This window comes from Cryptomeria japonica, chromosome 3 (assembly GCF_030272615.1).
Source record: "Cryptomeria japonica chromosome 3, Sugi_1.0, whole genome shotgun sequence".
In the NCBI taxonomy this organism is placed as follows: domain Eukaryota; kingdom Viridiplantae; phylum Streptophyta; class Pinopsida; order Cupressales; family Cupressaceae; genus Cryptomeria; species Cryptomeria japonica.
In genome coordinates, this window is record NC_081407.1 from 597076422 (window position 1) to 597097451 (window position 21030).

The 21030-nt window shown below is 34.0% G+C and overlaps 1 protein-coding gene across 1 annotated transcript; it reads right to left on the reverse strand.

Moving 5' to 3' along the window:
- Nucleotides 1–10599: 10599 nt before the first annotated feature.
- Nucleotides 10600–20277, reverse strand: LOC131035735 (endoglucanase 1-like). The gene is made up of 9 exons (XM_057967470.2): nucleotides 20244–20277; nucleotides 13059–13201; nucleotides 12774–12980; nucleotides 12433–12633; nucleotides 11798–11890; nucleotides 11554–11715; nucleotides 11270–11363; nucleotides 10998–11164; nucleotides 10600–10917 (listed from the first exon to the last, which is right to left on the reverse strand). The coding sequence occupies exons 2-9, from the start codon at nucleotides 13104–13106 to the stop codon at nucleotides 10600–10602; spliced, it is 1290 nt and encodes a 429-aa protein (XP_057823453.2). The 5' UTR covers nucleotides 13107–13201; nucleotides 20244–20277.
- Between the last annotated feature and the right edge of the window lie 753 nt (nucleotides 20278–21030).

Here is a 21030-nt window from a genome sequence, read left to right on the forward strand (position 1 = left end):
TATCCATGAAAGAACTTATCCTCTCATCCTCTTCCATCTTCAAAGTTTCATACCTTACCTGGAAACCTTCAAGTTTAGCAATCTTCACTGCTTGATCACCTTCATAAAGAATTTCAAGCTTCAACCAGATCTGCTTAGCATTCTCTAATTCTATGGCATTCAATAGTTTTTCATCAGATAGGGCGCTCAACAAAGCTTTTTTTGCTCTTACATCATTTTCAGCTCTTCTCTGTTCATCAATAGGTGTTGATGTACCAGAGTTAGGATCATGAGATGTATACCCTTTCTCTACCATCTCCCAAACTTTTGTCCCAAGACATCTAAGATGAATCTTCATTCACTCCTTCCATATATTGTAGTTTGTACCATCAAATCTAGGACTCTCCTTCCAGTAAGGATTGAATGTAGAACTAGATGCTAATGCCATCAAATCTCCTCAAGCGGTTAAGCTTCTACAAAGAGGAACTTTCTCTGATACCAATTGTTAGAATGTTCTGATACCGGGAGTAAACTGAGAGGGGGGGGTGAATCAATTTACTAAAAATAGCATAAATCAATTCAATTATAAACCTTAAACTGGAGTACAACTCAATGAAGAATGTAACATGAAAGTACAACACACATGACACCAATATTTTGACATGGAAAACCTGGAAAGGGAAAAACCACGATTGGAAACCCTACCCACAATCAGATGAATATTCTGCAGTAGTATTGTGAATGATTAATGTGGGGTATGCACATGCAGAAAGGCCAACAACCTAGAGCGCACTGCTCATCACAAAGGGAAGTTTCATTGACTTACAAAATCATTGGACTACAATTCAGAAAACAATGAGCTATGAAAGTAGCATGTACAAATGCCTAATATAGTTCTGGTTAAGCACTGATGTCTGCTCTGTAATACAAAATCTTCCTTAAACCTTCTCCTAAATGATATGACCTTATTCACACATAAACAAATCTTTGATAATGTAGACTTAACCAACCATGATCATCGATCCATCTATCCCTCAATTACATGAATAAGTCACCTATAAATATAGATCATCAACCTTATTGACAAGGTCAGCTAAACCCTAAACCCATAAACCCATAATTACAAAAATTACATCACATGATACCACCGGACCAATATTATGATTTACATTACATAGCATGGACCTAAATCAAGTAACTAAACAATTATATCCGTCGATAATTTCGTTAAGACCAAAATCGAACACGCTTCACTAGCCGGTAGAAACCCTCAGTGAAAGTTTAACCGGATCCAAATAGGACCACCTTAGTAGCACGCCATCTAATGCAAAGTCATCAAATACTCGAGATAAGATCAAAAAGAACCAAAAGCATAATAGAAACCAATTCCATAAGCCGGACCCAAAATCCACAGATGAAGTCACCAAATAATGCATACTGGTAAAGCTAACCAGGAACACCAAAAGCCGATAAAGCCAAAAGCTAGCCGGTAAAGGCACAAGCCAACCGGTAACTAGAAACACCAAAAGCGATAACCAAATCATGAAACCGCTAGAGTATAGAAAGCATATAACCATCAGAATAAGCATCCAAAACCAATTCCAAAGATCTGATCATACCGGATTAGAAACATAGCCAAAACCAAGATGATCACCAAGACTAACCGCGATACAGTGTTGACATCAATGATAACACTTAACCAAATATAGCATATTGGCAACATTTTTTTGGATCATCTTGTGCATACTAAAGGTTGTTGTAGTCTCTCCTTTAATACTCTTGAGTGAAGCAAATGCTATTCTGGTGTCCAAATTTTGATTAACAGTGAAATTGTAGAAGTGTGTTGAAGACAGTCCGGAAGAATGCTTTGTATTTATTTGCCTTTGCAAAAATGGTCTCGTAGTTTTAAAAATAATGTCTATTCTAGATGTAGATGTTTCACTCCTATCTTTTTAGGTCCTTGGTGTTGTAGTTGATGTTTCTAGTGATGGCAGTATGTTGGTAGTGTATTGACAAGTTAGGACTGGTCTGGAGAATGCTCCGCATTGATATTCTTGTTGCTATGGCTTGGAGGACATGTTTATAATGTTTATGTAGTGTCTTAATTCAGATTTTAGGTGATGAAAAACTCTAGAAGTATGTTTATCAATGTTTATCTCATGATTGAGTTTCCGAGCACTCTGGTAATGAGGAATTTTGTGTCACCTTGGTTTTTGCTAGTTTGCTTTGGCTTAACAGTATGGAAGAAGTGTATGAGGATGTTGTTGAAGGTTCATACAATGCCTCTTTGTGGTCAAATGATGTTGGATGGTCTGTTTGGTGTCGAATTTGGATTGGTGTTAATTTTTAGGGTAATTTGTAGTTATTTGACTGATAGGGTTTGTTCTCTTGCTTGTGGTGCATCTTTGGGGGTCTTTGCCAATATTGACAAATTTGTTGAGTTGTATTTGGGTTCTACTATGGCCTGTGGGCATATACTTTGTGAGAATTTATTTGGAGGAAGTGTTTTTGGGAAGAGTGGTTATATGCTACACCTTTTTTCCTACACATTACCTTGTTGCTGACCTTCGAGGACATGTGTTAGCATGTGTTTTACTTGGGACTACACTAGATGATGTATTAAGATATTTATAAGTCCTCCCTATCTTCTAGATAGGACCACTTTCACCACAATTTTGTTTTGTACCCGACCTTGTGGGATCACTTCTTGTCCCTTATTTTAGCCAACTTAATTGATGTTTTAAGATGACGTTGATGGTATATAACTAAGATGAAATCAATTTCAAAGTGTGTGGATTAGAGTGAAATGTAGAAGATGCAAACTTGAAGTTGTAAGTGTTGCATGGTGGAAGTATTGGAGTTTAATTTCCTAATGGTAGATTAAGACAATGAGTAAAAAAACAACTACATTTAAAGGAGATTGTTGGATGCGGAGTTTTCAAATTCTTATTCAGTGTAACTCAAATATTCATGTATCATGCTTAGAGATTGAGCGTCTCCCTATAAATTCCTTTGTATCTTATGTTGAGAAAGTGATGACTAGCCCACAATTCCTTTTGGGAGTAGTGAGCTTCCTTGGGATGTGACCCCTAAAAAAAACTGTAATACTATTTATATAGCATGAGTAAACTCTCATTGTGGTTTCTCCTTTCTTGGAAATTCCACATAAATTTGATGTTATCTTGTGCACGTGTGTTCATTTCTTATCTTTCTTTGCATGCTCATTAGATTAAAATTTAATTATTTTTTTTTTAATTGAGCTATAAATTGTTAAGATCATTTCAAGATTGATTCACCCTTGGGGTGTGATAAAAAATGTTAAGAAGGGGGTAAAACAAAATATTGAAAAATTCATATCATCTAATTTTACTTGTCTTTAGCAGCAATTTAATATTATACATTAATGTTAAATGATAATTTAGATGATATGCATAAACACACAAAAATAGATGAGAACACTAGATATATGTAGAAACCCATAGGGGAAAAATGACAATGATAATAACTTATTGCCCAAATATAGCCTCACAAAATAATAGATCACTTATAATATGAAGTGGGCGCCAACCTACTCGAGACATTGATGCCCTATCACATTTGTAGACACTGACCTACAAGAGACACCGATACCTTACTCCATGATCTGAGCACTAACTTAGGATGTCAGACACTAATCTTGACAATTTACAAAATATATGAATTACAAACCTTCAAGGTTGAATACTTATCTTCTCTTTGATTTGAACAACATCAAAACCATTTCACGCAATCCATATGATCTTCTAATGAAATTGCACAATGATTGGGATGCTACTCACATTACATCATGCACATGCTCACATATCAAATTTTCCTTATAGATCTTACCGTGATAAGAACACTAGTAATGAACCTAGATCAAACTTACATATAAGAGTTACAATGGTAATTACATTCAAATGTAGGCCTAAAACATAATTAAAATATTGACAAGTTAGCTACAATGAATTCCTTAACCAAATGTGTAGTAGGCCAAGTTGAAAATCCCACACATCATTCCAAAAGAAAGAACACACTATGTGTTACCTGAACATGTAGCATTATTTGGTCCCAACAATCATCCACACACTATATCTAGTGAGTGCATTCCAAACCTCTAGTGCATCAAATTGGAACAACAACTTAGTCACCCAACATGCATAGTAAGCACTCTATCATTACTAACTTTTTGTCTATAAATAATCAACTCCAAAAACTCTAGAAACTAATATACCATGAGAAACTTTACTTTGGTTCCAAACTGCATGCCATAACACTTAATTGTGGCAAAATACAAAACATAACAAATTGCTAGTGTAGATACACTATCTGAGGAACAAACCTCAAAACATCTTCAAACCCTTTCTAGGCCACCTCAAACAATAGTAATGAATACAAGATGATACTGCAAATATCTTAGAACATATATCATCAACATAGCTTGTCATAATCCTTCCAAAACCTTCCAAAAATAAAAAGAATAGACACAAACATGGCAATAATTGTAACTTTTGAATAACTGACCAACACCCTTACATCAATGACAACCTTTTTCTAATAGTAATAATATCAAGTTCACCATAAAATGTACAGGAATAAATGTATCATTGCATTAATGTTTAGGTAAAAAATTAAATAGTAATAAAATCTTAGAATTTGAATTTAAGAACTATAATCGACAATGAAATAAATTTATAATTATTTAAAAATTAAATAAATTTAAAAGATACTAAAATTTGGATTTTATTTATATTATGTTGGAGTAAATATAATTTACTCACAATCTTAAGTTTACTTATCATTTTTCTAAATAATAGATAAACTTTATTAATATCTTGTTGTTTACCTACATTAATTTTTGTGCCAATAGTGGGTAGGTAGTTGTACTTACCTTGCACCTCATTGATGCTCACTCTCTAGCTCTTGCCTATATAAGAAAGTCTCAATCTCAATATATTTTATCTCTTTTGATGATGTATTTGTTCTCTTCTGAAGGTTTCTGCAATTTATGATCTTAGCTTTAGAGTTCTACTCCTACATGGTATAAAGCCTTTAAGCTTGCGACTCTTTTCAAATCTGAGAATTTTTTCCATTATGAAATTTTGAGGTCTCGAGAGTTTGCAGATTGGCCATATATTCACGCTATTTCATTTGGTGCCTAACTGTTGCAGATTTCATTCTCATTTTATTCCATTCGCTGTGCACATCAATCCATGTGCTGGCATTTATTTATTTATTTTTGGCTCAATCTGGCCATATTTCAGCCTATCTGGCTATATTAAGAGGTTTTTCCTTATCTGGGTTTTTTCTTAAAAAAATATTTCCGAGCATAAGCTGCAACTTTCATCCGAGCTATGGCATATATTGCATTTTTTTCAACAACTTTCTTGCTCTCTGTAGTTTGATATTAAGGAGGCTGGCATTTTTTGGAATTACGGATTTGGTAATCTAATTGTATATTGTTTTGTCGGTTGTAGTTTTTCCATTCACAAGGCGCTTTTATGGGCATTTGATTGATCTATTTCACTGATCGGTGATTTCTTTGTGGATCTTGTTTGATGGCAGATAATATTTTTTTAGCAAGGATATTGTCTAAACACTTGTAGCCGATATCCCTTGTTATTGGCAGATGATGTTTTTGTTCAGCACATCCTTTGTAAGAAAGGACACAAGCTTCTCTTGTTTGCAAATTTGGCAGCTTTGTGGATTGGATGACACACTTATATAGTTTGCACAAAATATTTCATTTTGATTTAGAGTTTTACTTTTATGTATAGCAAAGACTTGGTGGAGTTGTGCGAGGAGACAAGGGAAGGGTATAGGACTTATTTATCCCACAACAGAGTGTTGTACAATTTATATTGCCCACTGCACATTCTATACATTGTTAGCATTAGCTCACATAGTTGTGTTTGTGCTACCTCTACACGCTTGTGGACCCCACCGTGTAGAGTATTATCTTGGTTAGTGTCGTGGTGACTTTGTGGACCCTACCGTGCTAGTTGGCATGAGCAACCACCAATATATCTTGTATGGACCCCACTATCATTTTTTTTTTTGCTGAAAATTAGGTTTTATTGTTTTTTTCATGTCTTTCTCTGATGGCACTATTTCTGATATTTTGAAGAATTTTTATAGTCAAAATGTGTTTTTCTTTTGTCTTGTAGAGGGGGAATTATAGGCAATGGAGTGATTTTATAATCACTCATCTTAGTGAGCTTCAACTACTGTCATATTTGTATAATGAGGTTCCTAATCATGGTACACTTACGAAAAATCTTATTTGGAAAGGCCATTGAGCTAAAATTATTAGAGTTATTTGTATGTATATAGATGAAGACATTTTGGAGTCACTTGTTCATTCTACATATCCTCATGCTCTTTGGACTAAAATTCAGGAGGTATATGGTGATAATGTAGTCAGTCATCTCTCAATGCTCCTCCTTCCAATTTTGATGTGCCCATTCATTCTTCAAGGCAGATAGCCCATAATTATTAACTTTTGGAGTTTTTAAAATTTTTAGATGAGGTTACAGATGCTTTAGAGGTTCCTAATTCTTTGTCAAAGATAGTTGATCAACCTTCACTTATATTGACTCCTCATCTAGAGTCATTTGAGACTTCCATCATTACTGATTAGTAGGACCATCATTGTATTTCAACTTTGAAGGATATATTTAGTATTTCATTTTTGTGGTTACAGGATGGATTCCTATCCGGTATCTCAAATTTGGTTTGTCATCCTTCTACTTGTTTGGAAGATACATTTGACGGCTTATCTCTCCTCTTTGATGATGACCATTACATTATTGTTGTCACATCATCTTTGTCTTTGGAGCTTGCTCAAGATCAGTTTCTATTGGTTCCTTTTTTGTCACCTTCTCTTATGATTGGGTATGTACCTAATTGGTTCATGGCATCTTCATCCAAGGACTTGGCAACACATGAGAAGATTTCAAAGGCAACATCATCATTATACATTTGGATTTCTCTTCCTAATTCCTATCCAAAATGAGAAGCATATACCTACATCTCTACATGGTTTTGTTTCTTCCTAAGGGGATACAAGTGGTTTGTAAGCATTGGATCTTGTTTTGTTTCCAGGCACTTATCAAACTTGTAGGAGATTATCTATTATGGGGGAGCTATGTAGTCTCCTTTCTTCCTTTCTATGGGGGGTTATTTGATTGTATATACATGATGTATGTAGTCCATGGGGGTATGATTGAGTCCTCCATCCATGCATCTTGTTTCTTTTCTCCTTTTTTAGAGAGGAGTTTTATCCCATGAGGTTTTATACTTTTCTTCATTTGTAATAGATCACTTGAATTGTACATGGGTACCTAACATGGTCTTGTAGCCAGGACCCATATTGCATCATATGCATAATAATTCTTCTCCCTAAGTTGCACTTTGGGGGGGTGTTTGATTAAATATAATTTACTCACAATCTTAAGTTTACTAAGTAGGCATATCATTTTCCTAGTAAGCAGGAAAAATTTATTAATGTTTTATTGTTTACCTACATTAGTTTTTGTGCCAATAGTTGGCAAGTAGTTGTACCTACCCTTGCACCTCATTGGTGCTCACTCTCTATCTCTTGCCTATATAAGGAGGTATATGTAAATAAATTTATCATCTCAATCTCAATATATTTTATCTCATTTGGTGATATATTTGTTCTCTTGTGAAGGTTTTTGCAGGTTATGATCCTAGCTTTTGAGTTCTACTCCTACATATTTTGACCATGTAAGATATATCACAAGTTGTCTTCCTAATGTATCAATAAAATAAGTCCTGCTAAATGAATGTCTTAAAATCAAAATATAAAGTAGACTTTAATTTAGATTAATACTTTGAGAGCTAATCCCTATACCTACATAATTGATCTAGTGTGGGGAATTGAATCTAGACACATAAAATGAATGGCAAAGGAACTGATAATTTTTACAAATGCACCTTAGATTGTTGTGCATGAATTTGAAGTGTATGGTGTTTAGTGACATCATTTGGAAACTTACTCTTCAACAATTTATTCTCCTTTGGTAAGTACCTTAATTAGTTTGATTTAATAGATTTGAAACAACAATTGATTTTAGTAAAAATTAGGTACATAAAGATTCCTAAGATGGAGTATACCAATGTATTCTCTAATAATGCTACTATAGATATATCATGAATGATCTATGACAATTATCTCTAGGATTCCTTAATGTTCCTTATATGATTTCAAAGTTAATTTTGGGTTCATATTAGGTACCATTCACCCTAAAATCCCTAGACATATATTAATTGCATTTAGTTATTACTATTGATAAATAATTTTATGTATTTGACTATCATGGAGAGGGTAGACATGAATGCCCCTCCTAGGTGATAGGGAAAATGATTTATTTGTATTTATTCTCTCACAAGTAATTGTGATAAAATGTCAGATGAGAAGTTACAAAAAGGATCTTAGAAATTGTTCAAGATTGGGAGATATAAGAGGATCTAAGAAGATCTTCTACACTTGGATTTTATGATAGACTTGGTCAATCTTCCCATGGAATTTATAGAAAGGGAAGGTGGTCATAATGAAGGAATCTAATTGCAATGATGAGATTTATGACACATAAGTGGTGCAAGAGAAGTTTCTTACTATTTAGGATGGTTGATCATAGGTGGTGAATTATGAGATTCTATGTAATGGAGGTGCATGCCTAGATTTGGAAGAGTAGTTTTTGCCACTTATTTTGTAATACCATTCATGAAATGTTTTATCCATGTCTCCTCTATGTTGGTACCTTAAGACAATAGTATCATGAGTCTCTTTGGATGTGGATTTTGTCTACAAGTGTTTCTCCATGTAAAGATTATGTTATGATTTGTGTTTTCTTTTATTATTGATTTTATTTCATCTTATAATTCTATTGTGGTTGAATAATTTTGGATTCATTAAAGAATGCTATTGTGTTATTTCACGCTATTTTCAAAATGATTAATGTTATTAAATAAAAGGACATTACACACAAATCTACACTAGATTGATTCAAAATGGCTTATGTGAGGGAGTTATCAAGGTCCTAATTTTAAATTAAAATTTAAAGTTTAAGATTCAAATTTGTGTTCCATAAACATGAATTGAGTCAATGTACTTGTGAATTTGATCTAGGGTGGTAGATAGGAGGTCTAGGGATTGGAATTCAGAAATGATGAGGATAGATTGGGATGTGGTCATGAGTTGAATTCCATGCAATAACATACCACTTGTAGACTTGTTAGTACATAGAGGACACTCATTGAAATGAACCCAATATAAAAGTGAAAAGGGCATAATAATGCAATTTTCACTGTTACAAATATAAAAAATTATAATGAGTAGATTTTATTATAAAGGAGAAATTCAAATCAGAAAGAAATAAAATACTAGGCTTCATCAAATCATTTAAAGGTTTTCATCCTTACACTTATAATATCTAAATTTGAGATTAAGATATAAAAACATTTGTAATTCGTGAGTGATTTTACAATATGATTAATAAATAACATGGTCCATCTCATTATTGTTTTCAAGTATATTAAGTTTAATTGTAAAATTAATTTTAAAATTATCTTTGTCAAAAAAATATTTTTTAAAAGTAAAAACTAAATTAGAAAATATAAAAAAATATAATCATCAACAATCAATTAAAGTGTGTATTAACCAACATACACTAATTAAATAATATGAATTTCACCAAATTACATAATTTAATATTTTAAACAATATTTAATTGATATACCTAACTTATAGTTTAAGTATTATTTTGTTTTGAGAAATAGAAAAGGAGAAAAATTTCATATATTCAAACATTCAAATATAATCATGGAACAACCAATTAACCAATCTATTAACCAACATACACCAACATACACCAACAAATAATATGAATCCCATCAAATATGTGAGTGATATTACATCATGATTAATAAATAATATGATTTATTTCATAAAATTATTTTCAAATAGATTTTTTTTTAACTTTAAAATTAATTTTAGAATTATCTCTCTCCAAAAAGATATGTTTAAAAAATTAAAAGTAATTTAAAAATATGAATAAATGTAATCATGGACAATCAATTAATAGGTCTATTAACCAACATACACTAACCAAATAATATGATTCCCACCAAATTACATTATTTTGTATTTTAAAGAATATTTATTTATATTTTAAAGAATATTTAATTGATATACGTAATTTATATTTTAAGCATTATTTTATTGTCTAAATAGAAAGGGATAAAGATTTCATATATTGGAACATCAAAATATAATCATGGACAATCAATTGATCAGATCTCATCAAATTAGATAATTTTAAATTATTTATTTGATATGCATAATATTTAATTGATATTTTGTTACCCAAATAGAAAGGGATAAAGATTCCATATATTGTAGGCTACAACGAGAACCTCGTTTGTGTCCTCTATAAAAGAAAAAAATGAAGGTAACCATCTCCAGTTCCCAAGTTTTATTCACAACGCTAATGCAAATTCAGTTTCATTTTGCATTGGTTGCAGGTGCCTAGGGGCAAAGCAATAGAAAAAAACAAGTGTGGGAGTGGCTCACAAGGGTTAAGCCAAAGCAGCAAGGCAACCAACGAGTGGTGCATTTATATAAGTAGTAGGCTCTGAATGTGAATAGTCATTTCGATCATCTCTGAACTGGTCATTGAAATCAGGACCTCCCACAATTGCTCCAACAAGAACATTTGGGTTTGGACCATTATTCTTCAACCCTTCACTAAAACCATCATTGCACCCTATCTTACCAGGATGCTGTGATTTCGAAGGCAAAGAAGATCCCCTGTGATGAATATGCTGTGGAAACTTGGTGCTGTATCCCACCATATATGACATTCCAAGAGGATTCTCTCCCAATATGTAGTCAATCTGAATAAGTAGTTCAATGAGATAGAGATATATATATTTATAACCCTTAGAACTATTTCTTGTTTTGCATGTAATTATACCTGTCTCTTCGCAAGGCCTCTAATGGAGTCCGCTGTGAATTGGTTGTTTCCACACCTTGCCACCTGGTTGGAAGCTCTCAGGTATTTGGCATAAGTGAATAGCAGGAAAGTCGTGCTAGTAACGTATTGCATGTTGCTTTGATCATTGTCACCATGAAAAAGACCACCTGCAATATACACAGACACATCAAAACACCCAAAACAAAAAATGGCAGCAGTCAATTAAATTTCCACTTGATAGGACTGAATATAAGCAAAAAGACTTGCGTAACCTGGCGTGTGTTTTGCTGACAGTAGAGAGCAAACGACATTGTCACCCAGATATCTGAATTGCTTAAATGAACCCACCTTATTAAAGAGAGCTTGCTGTTTACATGGAAAAAAATTAGACACAGTTGTTTTAATGAGCTCTATTCATCTGCTAAGTTCAATCAATTAATGTTGAGATACTCTATAAAGATAATAAGTGATGAAATATAATGATGTGAATGTGTTAAAAAATATTTTAAATATGTGAAATAATTCTAAAGAAATATAGATTGATGTAATAGCTTACTCTAGCTAAGAGAATTTTTGCTCCTCCATGTTTCTGGTCCCAGCTAAGAACATTGTCCGAATTGGAGAGCCCGAGAGACTGGGCATTTGATACTATATAATTGGCATATGAAGCATCCTCTGTAGCTTTTTGCAACCAACTCGCTCCCCACAGTAGCTCATCCTGCACACATCCATTCCATTGTTTCACTACACATAAAAACAACACAATTCGAAAACAATCAGATAGAAAGTTTTCTACTTACTTGGTACCCTGAATAGGAGCAATAAAATGGACAAACAGCCGAAGGGAGGGAGTCACTGTATGAGCCTCTATACTTGTCTGCAAAATCAAACACCTGCAATAGCAGTGAAGTTGGTTTATATTTTATTGATAATAAGGTGAGCGTATTTAACGAATTCTTTATCTTTTATCTTAAATTTGATAATCATTAACATGTCAAAATATTTGATCCACCATGAAGAGTGATGCAGACCAGACTACTAAAAAGAAGAGAATAGAAGGGGAGAGGGTGTAGATGGATAGTGGAGTGTGATCTCAAAATTTGATGAAAAAGCATTACATAATCTAATCTAGAAACTAGATAATAATATAAAAGTTTTTTCAAATAAATGTATTTATTAATATCCAGAAGCATTCTACAATGACTGTATGATTGTGTTAACAAAAACACATATATTTTAATTTACATTTGATAATTATTTACATGTCAAAATATTAATATTTAACAATAAAATAACTTATGAATAACTAAAATAGCTCCAAATTAATATCATTGAACATTTCTTTACATATATAAATATATTTAAGATATTTATACTGATTATTTCAAATTTATTTCTCAAAATGGATAGATTTCAAAGAGAAAGAAATATGCACCTGCAGTGCCCTTTTAATAAGAGTCTGAGAATAAGAAGCATCTGAGGTCTTAAAGACAATGGAGGCAGCTGCGAGCGCTGCAGCAGTTTCAGCAGCAACATCTGAACCTGGGTGTTCACTGTCCACTTTGTACACATTACGAGGTGTATCCATGTCCTCTGGCCTCTCCCAACATTGGTGATCAGCGTTTGGTTCTCCCACCTGCAATCACATCAATGAATTCAAACATAAAACTTCACCCAACACTAAAAGACCATAGACAGTAAACAATAAACCAATTGCTTAAGCCACTTCAAAGAGTTTCCATATTTCAAGGTTTGGAGAATTTTCCCACTATTCACCTGTACATATATAACTCCTGGAGTACTAGTGGCTTTAAGCAAATAATTAGTAGCCCACCGAATGGCCTCCTGTGTATGCTGAAGGTCGTCACCCATGGAGTCCCCAAACTCCAAAACACTCCATGATAACATGGTGGTGGTGAATGCCATTGGCAGGCCAAATTTCACATTGTCTCCTGCGTCATAATATCCTCCACTCAAATCCATCTGAAAAACAAGTCAAGATTTAGTGTGTGCCGTTTAAATCAAACTTAATAAATAATATTGATGTAAAAAAGATAATACATTATCAATAGATCCATCTGAAATAGCAGAATCGTCCCTCCATTTCATCCTCTGGTTGGAAGGAAGTTTGCCAGATCTTTGGCCTTCAAAGAAGAGAATGGATTTGGTGAGAGCATCTTTATAGTTAAGCTCAACTGCCTCTACTCTCTTGCCTTTTCCTCCACCCCAACAGACAACCAATATTAAGCCAAAAAATATCAGAACTTGCTTGCCACCCATTGTCATGTTCATTCTCTCTTTCATTTCTCTTTCTCGCCTCAACTTATTGCTTATTGTTCGTCTACTTTCACTCCTCAACCTCCCCCAAGATTTATAGCATTCCAATCTCATCCTCGAACAAAAAATAGTATGTTATTAGTTGGGCATTCCATTCCCCGTTACACAATCAAGAATTTTGAGGCTGAGGATGCGGACACTCTCACCACCATCCATTTGTCAATTTAGTAGCAACTTTAGGCAAGTTTTAGCCACCAATCCAGCTACATTGGATTATTCATAAATATAAGGCTTCAAATAACCTATTTGGTGGGAGGAAGGAGAATTTAAAGGAAAACTCTCAATGTTACAAGTGTTCGTGGTCTATTGGGTATGAAATGAAAATGATTTTTTTCTCTTTTCACTATCAAAATAATTTGGTTGTCAAACCTTCACTTTTGGGTATATAGATTTCAACAATTTTACTTATTTTGATGACAGTTATATTTATTTGGTTGTGCACTTGTAATTCATTTTGATGGAATTCTTGATGTTGCTAGTCCATTTATTCTTTTGAAGATAGGTAATAGTACTCTTTCATTCTATACAATAGTAGGACATGATTTATTGGGTACATTTCTTTTATTTAGTGTATATTTGCATTTATTTTTTGTATATAGGTGATAGTGTTTTTCTTTCATTCTATTCAATACTAGGACATGATTTAATGAATAAATTTTTTTTATTTGATATGTATTTGTTTTTTAGATGCTCAAAGGAATGAGAATTTGAGTGGCTTCTACGTTTCAGGTGGGTGCTTCTTCTAGGTATTGTGGTGGTGTGGGCAAATGAAATTATCTATTCTATAATATTTGTTTTCTTTTACTTAACTTTGTTTTAGTCTTGTTGAGTTTGTGTATATTGACTATTGTTCCTTGAACTTGTATTGTTATTCAATGTTAAGGGCTTAATATCTCAAAAATTGCACTCTCCTTAAAGGTTATTTATTTACATGTGGTCAACAATGAAGTAATGTTAATGTGGAAGTGTGGGTCCCTCATCTCTTCCATTCTATCCTCCATTATTAATGGTTTAAATATTTAATTTTAATCTTTTTGGTTATTCTAATTTTTTACAATAATTTTAATTTTTTTAAATTTTTATTATTGAAACTAATTTACATTTATTGGACACGCCATTAATGGTTTCTTCTTATTTTTTGTTAATCTTAATCATATTATTAACATCTTCATCTCATTCTTCATTGCTCTTTTGTTCAGGATGTGTGGTCACACTTTTTTGCTCTTTGGAATATCTCTTGGGTCTTCCCCTCCCTTGCTGACTTGTGGGCTCAACGGAACCCTCCCACTTCAAACTCTACCCTTTCCTTTTTGTGGTCTCTCTGTCTTCCCCATGTGGCCTAGAGGATATGGAAAGAGAGAAGCAACTGTGTTTTCAAAAATTCCTCTCTACCTGCTCAAGTTGTGGCTTCTAAAATATGCAAGGCTATTGTGGACAATGTTCATTGCGGGGTTGCTAATGTTTTAACTCATCCTAGGATATCTTTTTCAACTTATGATTGTTAGGTTGTTGCTAGCTAGCCGGAAACTCAATTTTGACATCTCAATTCACTTGAAGAATCCTCGTTATTTAGAAAACAAATATATTTTGGAAACTTCCCCCCTCGGAGTGGGTGAAGGTGAATTTTGATGGGGCAGTGAATGGTATTCCGGGTTCGACAGGTTGTGGGGGAGTGTTGAGGGATGGTAATGGTGGGTTTATTTTGGCGGTGACACTCCCCTTGGGAAGTTAGACACCAATCACCTTGTTGAAGTTGTTGTTGCCAACCATGGACTAATCCTGGCCTATCAATTGAATCACAAAAATGTTTAGCTTGAAGGGGATTCTAAGAATATAATTCAATGTCTTAAGGGGTCCCAATGTCCTTCGTGGACTATCCAAAGTTGGATAAGAGAAGCCATCAAGATTATTTAGTCTTTTGATAACTATATCATTTCCCAAGCTTTTAGGGAGATCAATTGTGTTGCTGATTATTTTGCTAATGTGGGGGTCCTTAGCAATGCCAAACAATTATGGACCAAGGAAGATATATTGCCATCAAATGTTATGGATTTGATGGTGTATGATAGGTTACATGCTCATGTGGGAAGCATTGATTAATTGATATGGAAAACTCCTTGCATTATATCTTTCATGTTGCGTTGCTCGGCTCCCATGCTTTCTGGGTGTTTTTTTTACTTGTTGGGACTTGGAGTTTTTATTTTCCTCGGCCTCTGGTTACTAGTGTGAATTGCAGATATTCTATTATGGGGGGCGATAGGAACCGTCTGGAGCTAATTAACCGTGATGGGGTGAAGAAGAATGATACTATTTGGTAGATTTTGTAGAAAGGGGATGTTTCTCCTCAACTGGAAAGTCTTCATGGTTATGACCATAAATTGTTCAAACTTTTTGTCAAGGGCTGGAAGGAGACCCATGTCTCTATGTTTGGAAAGAAGGATAAACTCATGGAAGATCTTATCTCTAAGATTACTAGCATGTTGATGGATGGTAAGAAGGTCTTTAGAGACAAAAAGGCCTTGGAAGAAGCAGTGCTTAAAAAATTTTAAAGGAAAAGAGGGGAAGTGCCTGGTTAGGAAGCCAAAGAGTGGCTTTGAAATGGGCTCCATCAAACCTGTTTAGGTTGTTGTCAAAGGTAAGATACTTATGTAGTATTTCTCCCTTGATGATCTCTTTACTAATGTTTTTGGGCATCATTTTGTATTGAATAATCATTTCAGATATAAGAATAGGATCTCTTTTCCTTTTTATCTTTTGTCTTCCTTGAATGAGGGTATCAAATATTTCAAGAAGAACCCTAAAAACCCTATTTTGCACGAAGGCCTTATAATGCTCATTATGGAGCACAATAAATCTCTGCCCTCCTCCTCTAAGAGTAAGCCTAATATTTTTGAGGATTTGACCCCCTCAAAGGATGAGGATTCAGAGTTTATTGTATCGAAGGATGAGGGGTGGGATATTGATGAGGATTCTGAGACTAGGGTTCTAGCAAAACTCTGAAGAGAGGCAAAAATAACAAACCCTCCCATGTTTCCTTTCACTCTAAGGAATAGAGTTGTTGCCACTCTTCTGCTTTGAGTGATTCTGTGGAGGGTTCTAAGGGTAGAGGTGGGAGATCACCATTTCCATATTGATTGAATGTTGAGTCCCCCCATCTCAACTTGGATAAGGAGACTCATGATGATGTCCTAGGTGGGTGTGTGCACCAAGATGGTGTGCAAAAAAGTGGACACACCCCCAAAAAAAATTTAAAAAACTCAAAACGTGCACAGGCTATTTCAAATTTGAAAAACCATTTGCATGTTTAGGCTCATTTTGTCAAGCCTAAACAAAGCTAAACCATGTACAATGTTTAAATTATACTAAATGCGTACACGGTTTAGTTTTTAAAACCTCGTACATAGTTTTAGTTTCTAAACCTTGTACACAGTTTAGAAACTAAAACCGCATACACGTTTGTCTGTGAATAAATTTTTTTCATAGCGGTCAACTAGGTCATTTTAACCTGTGGCTGCAAGTGAAGATAGGGGTTTGTAAAATGAAAAAAACGCGCATGGGATCCAAAAAATCACACACAAATTCCATGGAAAGAGGTAAGAAATGTATTTTATTTATTTATTTTATACATTTGATTAATTTTATTTGCAATTTAAATTCAAATTCATTGGTGTTGATTCATTTTATTTTTTTTTGTTAAAAATATTAGATTATGAAAATCTTGCCCCCCAGTAAGACACATCTAAAAACTTAGGGCAAAACCCATAGGAGAACCCACAATGAAACCCTCGGGATACACCTCCAACTCCTCCTATAGACCGTTCACAAGCTACATGTATAGGAGGATTTGATAAACTAGTTAGCACAAAACACTACCAAAATAACTAGACTGGTGAATAGACTGAAAAAATCCGAGCATGAGCATCATGCATCCCTTTCCATAGCCCTAGAATCATTGGCTAGTAGTGCCAATGAAGTTTCCAATCGAATTACAAAATGGGGAAGCTATAGGGATCGATGTCATGCTTTTTATGCTGATGGGTTATCATATAATGAAGTGAAAAAGAAAAACATAAGTAAAGCACAAATATGTTCTCTTTTTGTTGATCCTAAAACATGTGAGACCTTACCTATTATTTCAAAGAGGCTTCCTATACACTGGTGTAGCCATTTGCTACTGAAAAATGTTTTTTGGGATAGGTGGTGGATGGTATTTGACCAACTGCCTTGTAATAATTTTTAGGTTCCATTATATTTTTTGAGGAAACTATATTGTGAGTTTATCCTTAATGAGGGGCCAAACTATTTTGATATGAGAGAGTTCCAGGGTAGAGGTGGCAGTTCTACCTAAGATAGACCTGGAGCCCCGAGGGTACTAGACTCGCAGAGTCACATCCCCCTAGCACTGAAACCCGTGGTGCATGTGACAATCCTAGTAGCCCTAAAAGATTCAATGGAGCTAAAAAGTCTTCAGGCAGCCATATCATTGAGTGATGTCATCATTCAGCATGGGACATAGTTGTTGTACCCTCTTGGCCCAAATGATGATCCAATAGTTGAGCCACATGACCTTGGTCAGCCCATTCAACATGTATTTCCTAGTTTCTTAGGTATATGCTCTGGGATGGATATTGAGGCTAGTGCAGATGGTTCCACATCCCATCTATGTATGATTTACGAGAGTAGATGTCAAACTAGCACTGTAGAGGATGTGGTGTTGATCGATGATTTGATGGATATGGTGTTTGTTGGTCAGACGTAGACATAGGTGTGTTGATTTGAATTGATAACATTTCATTTATCAATCACTTAAAATTTATAATTGTAAATGAATTTTTATTTATATATCTATTTAAATTGATACAAATAATATGCATTTCATGTTGCAGCAGTGGGTGTTAATACACCATCTGGTATTCCTCCCGCAATTGTTGCAGCTGCAACTTCGATGCCTGGGATATAAATTTTGCAACATATTAAAATAGAATATTACTTTTAATTCAAAAAATAATTATAAGATATAATAACTCTCTTTAATGCATATTTATTTTGTGTTTTGTAGGCATTGTTAGGGGATCAAATGCCCTAGATTGATAATGTCACTCTCTCGGCAATCAAATTTGGCCTAGAAAGCTATGCAGTGTCATATTTTGCACGCCTCATTTTATGTCTTCTTTTGATTGAATATGCAATTCATTTAATTTTAGATTTGTTAAATTATGTTTAATATTATCTACTAATATCTCTTGTGTTAATTTTATTTGTTTTAGGGTACCCCATGTGTGTCTAGGACACCTCCTTAGCGAAAGAAATCCTTGAGGATGCCTAAACATCAAAAGATAATTCAACACATTTTTAATTGACACTTTTGTTTGAAAAGGTTGAATTTGTCTTAATTGGAACTTGTAAATTGACTACTTTTTTTTTGTCTATTTTATATATAGTAGCAATTAGGATTTGTGGAATTGTTGAATGCACCTGATACGCTAGAGGATCAAGAGAGGGAAGAGGTATGTATCTCTACTTTATTTTCTTGATTTGATGATTATATGCACGTGTACATGTGAACTTTAGATAAATTATAATCTTATCATTTTCATACAAGAAATAGCCATAGCTACTTCATCAATGGCAAGCCCTTGTAAGTCTACTGGAGAAACATCTCAGGCTCTGGTACACTTTTGTCCTGTATATTGTAGATTTTTAGTGTTTTTGATCTATATATATTATACCTTGTATTAATTGTATTTAAACTACAATACTTATCATTATATTAATTCTATTTAATCTTATCATTTTTCATACAGGAAATAGCCACAAGTACTCCATCAATGGCGAACCCTCCTTAGTCTACTAGAGAAGCATCTCAGGCTCCGGTACACTTTTGTTCTAACTTCTATATATTGTAGATTTTTTGTTTTTTTTAATCTATATATGTTAGTACCTTGTATTAACTATATTTAATCTACAATAGGCTCCTTCACGGTTCGGCCATAACTTGGATCCTTTGAAGTTCCATTTTAAGAAGACTCCTAAGTCTGACAAGGAAAAGAGAAAAAAGGCAATAGATCCCAAATCAACATATGAGGTAATTTACAATTCAATTGCAAAGAAATTATAGTTATGCGTAGTGTTGGTTAACAAATTAGCCTTTTCTTAATTTTACAGAGAATGAATCATGTATGCCCTTTTTGAAAAGGCAAATGAAGCCAATAGTTGGGTGAACCGATTATTGGTTTACCCTCTTCATAAGGGTGCAACTTCCTATAGGATATTCAATGAATTTTTAAACATACACAAACATTAACTTCATTTTTAACCAAAAAGTGAGAAAAGGAATTTTAAATTCATTAGCCATCACCAGATGAATGCTACAAAGATAAATGCTTTATATGCAAAGCCCACAGAGTTGCAATTAGATTAATTTCACTTCACAGAACTATCCTTATTAAAAAAATCAAAACATCTTAGACTATGTTTGAGTCTCTCTCATGCCTCAAAGGACAAGGGGGATCAGAATATCCAAACAAAAGTTAATAGTAGAGTTATTTATCATATTCATTCACAAACTTATGAAAAAGTGGATTATCAAAGAAGCAACATATTCTGCACATGCACATATATCCCAACAAAGACTTGCTTTTCACATTCAAACACGTAGCTTTGAAAGCTACTGAAAATGTATCATTTCATACATAGATAAAAATGTCTTCACTGAAAAATCCACCACATGCCAAAAGAAACGAAGTTTGCTAATTTTAAAAGTTTTTCGAACCTTTGAAATGACTTCCCCAGATACATAAATAGCCTCCAGGCTTATAGTTTTGAAAAGTAACTAGAATTAAATTTTAACTCTATCCAAGAGTTAAAGAAACTGTCCTGCCTATAACTAACATAACTAAAAAAGATAACCGGCCAAAAGTCATGAACAGAGTGACATGATAAAGATTATGATGCAACCAAAGAATCTTCTTGCTTATCCTACTTTGTCAGGGTCTCACGTATATTCCGCTACTCTAGATGTGTCGTCGAGAAGTTGAGGACAAGCTAGTAATGAGGAAGCCTAATATGTATAATGTGTTGCTTCAAGACTTCTTTGTCCTTGATTACCTGCAAGACTTTAATCTTCTGTGCTTCCAGATGGTCAAAGCAAACTGTCAGCATGGACTCAATCCTCGCTATTTGAGAAAAATCACCAGTAAGACAAGGATTTCGTCTCTTTGATGAGCTGCACTCTTTCCTTGAAGGTCTTGATCATCTCCACCACATCTTCATCACTCTATCCATCATCCTTCAACAGTTATATATCAATGCACTTTAGATCCTTTTGCATTATTTTAACAAGTACTTTTAACTCCTTAAGCAATTTGATGGATTCTACATGGCCTTCTTTGATGATTGAGTTCCTCCATTCAAATTTTTTCTTCATCACATACATCACGTTATCATCTAAACCATCCACAGGCTTCTCCGCAAGAAATTTCATAACTCCAAACCTATGTACATCATTCATTTGTGTCAATACTACTACCCATTTATACTTTTCTTTTTCCCATGCTAAGGCTTCCAATTCCAGCTCCTTACTCACAACTACGACATCCCCAAACACTTTTATCAGGTTATCAATGTAATATGTGCCTTGTTGTGCTATAGACTCAAGCCATTTATAAAAAATGTCAGCTATCATATGGTTCCTTTG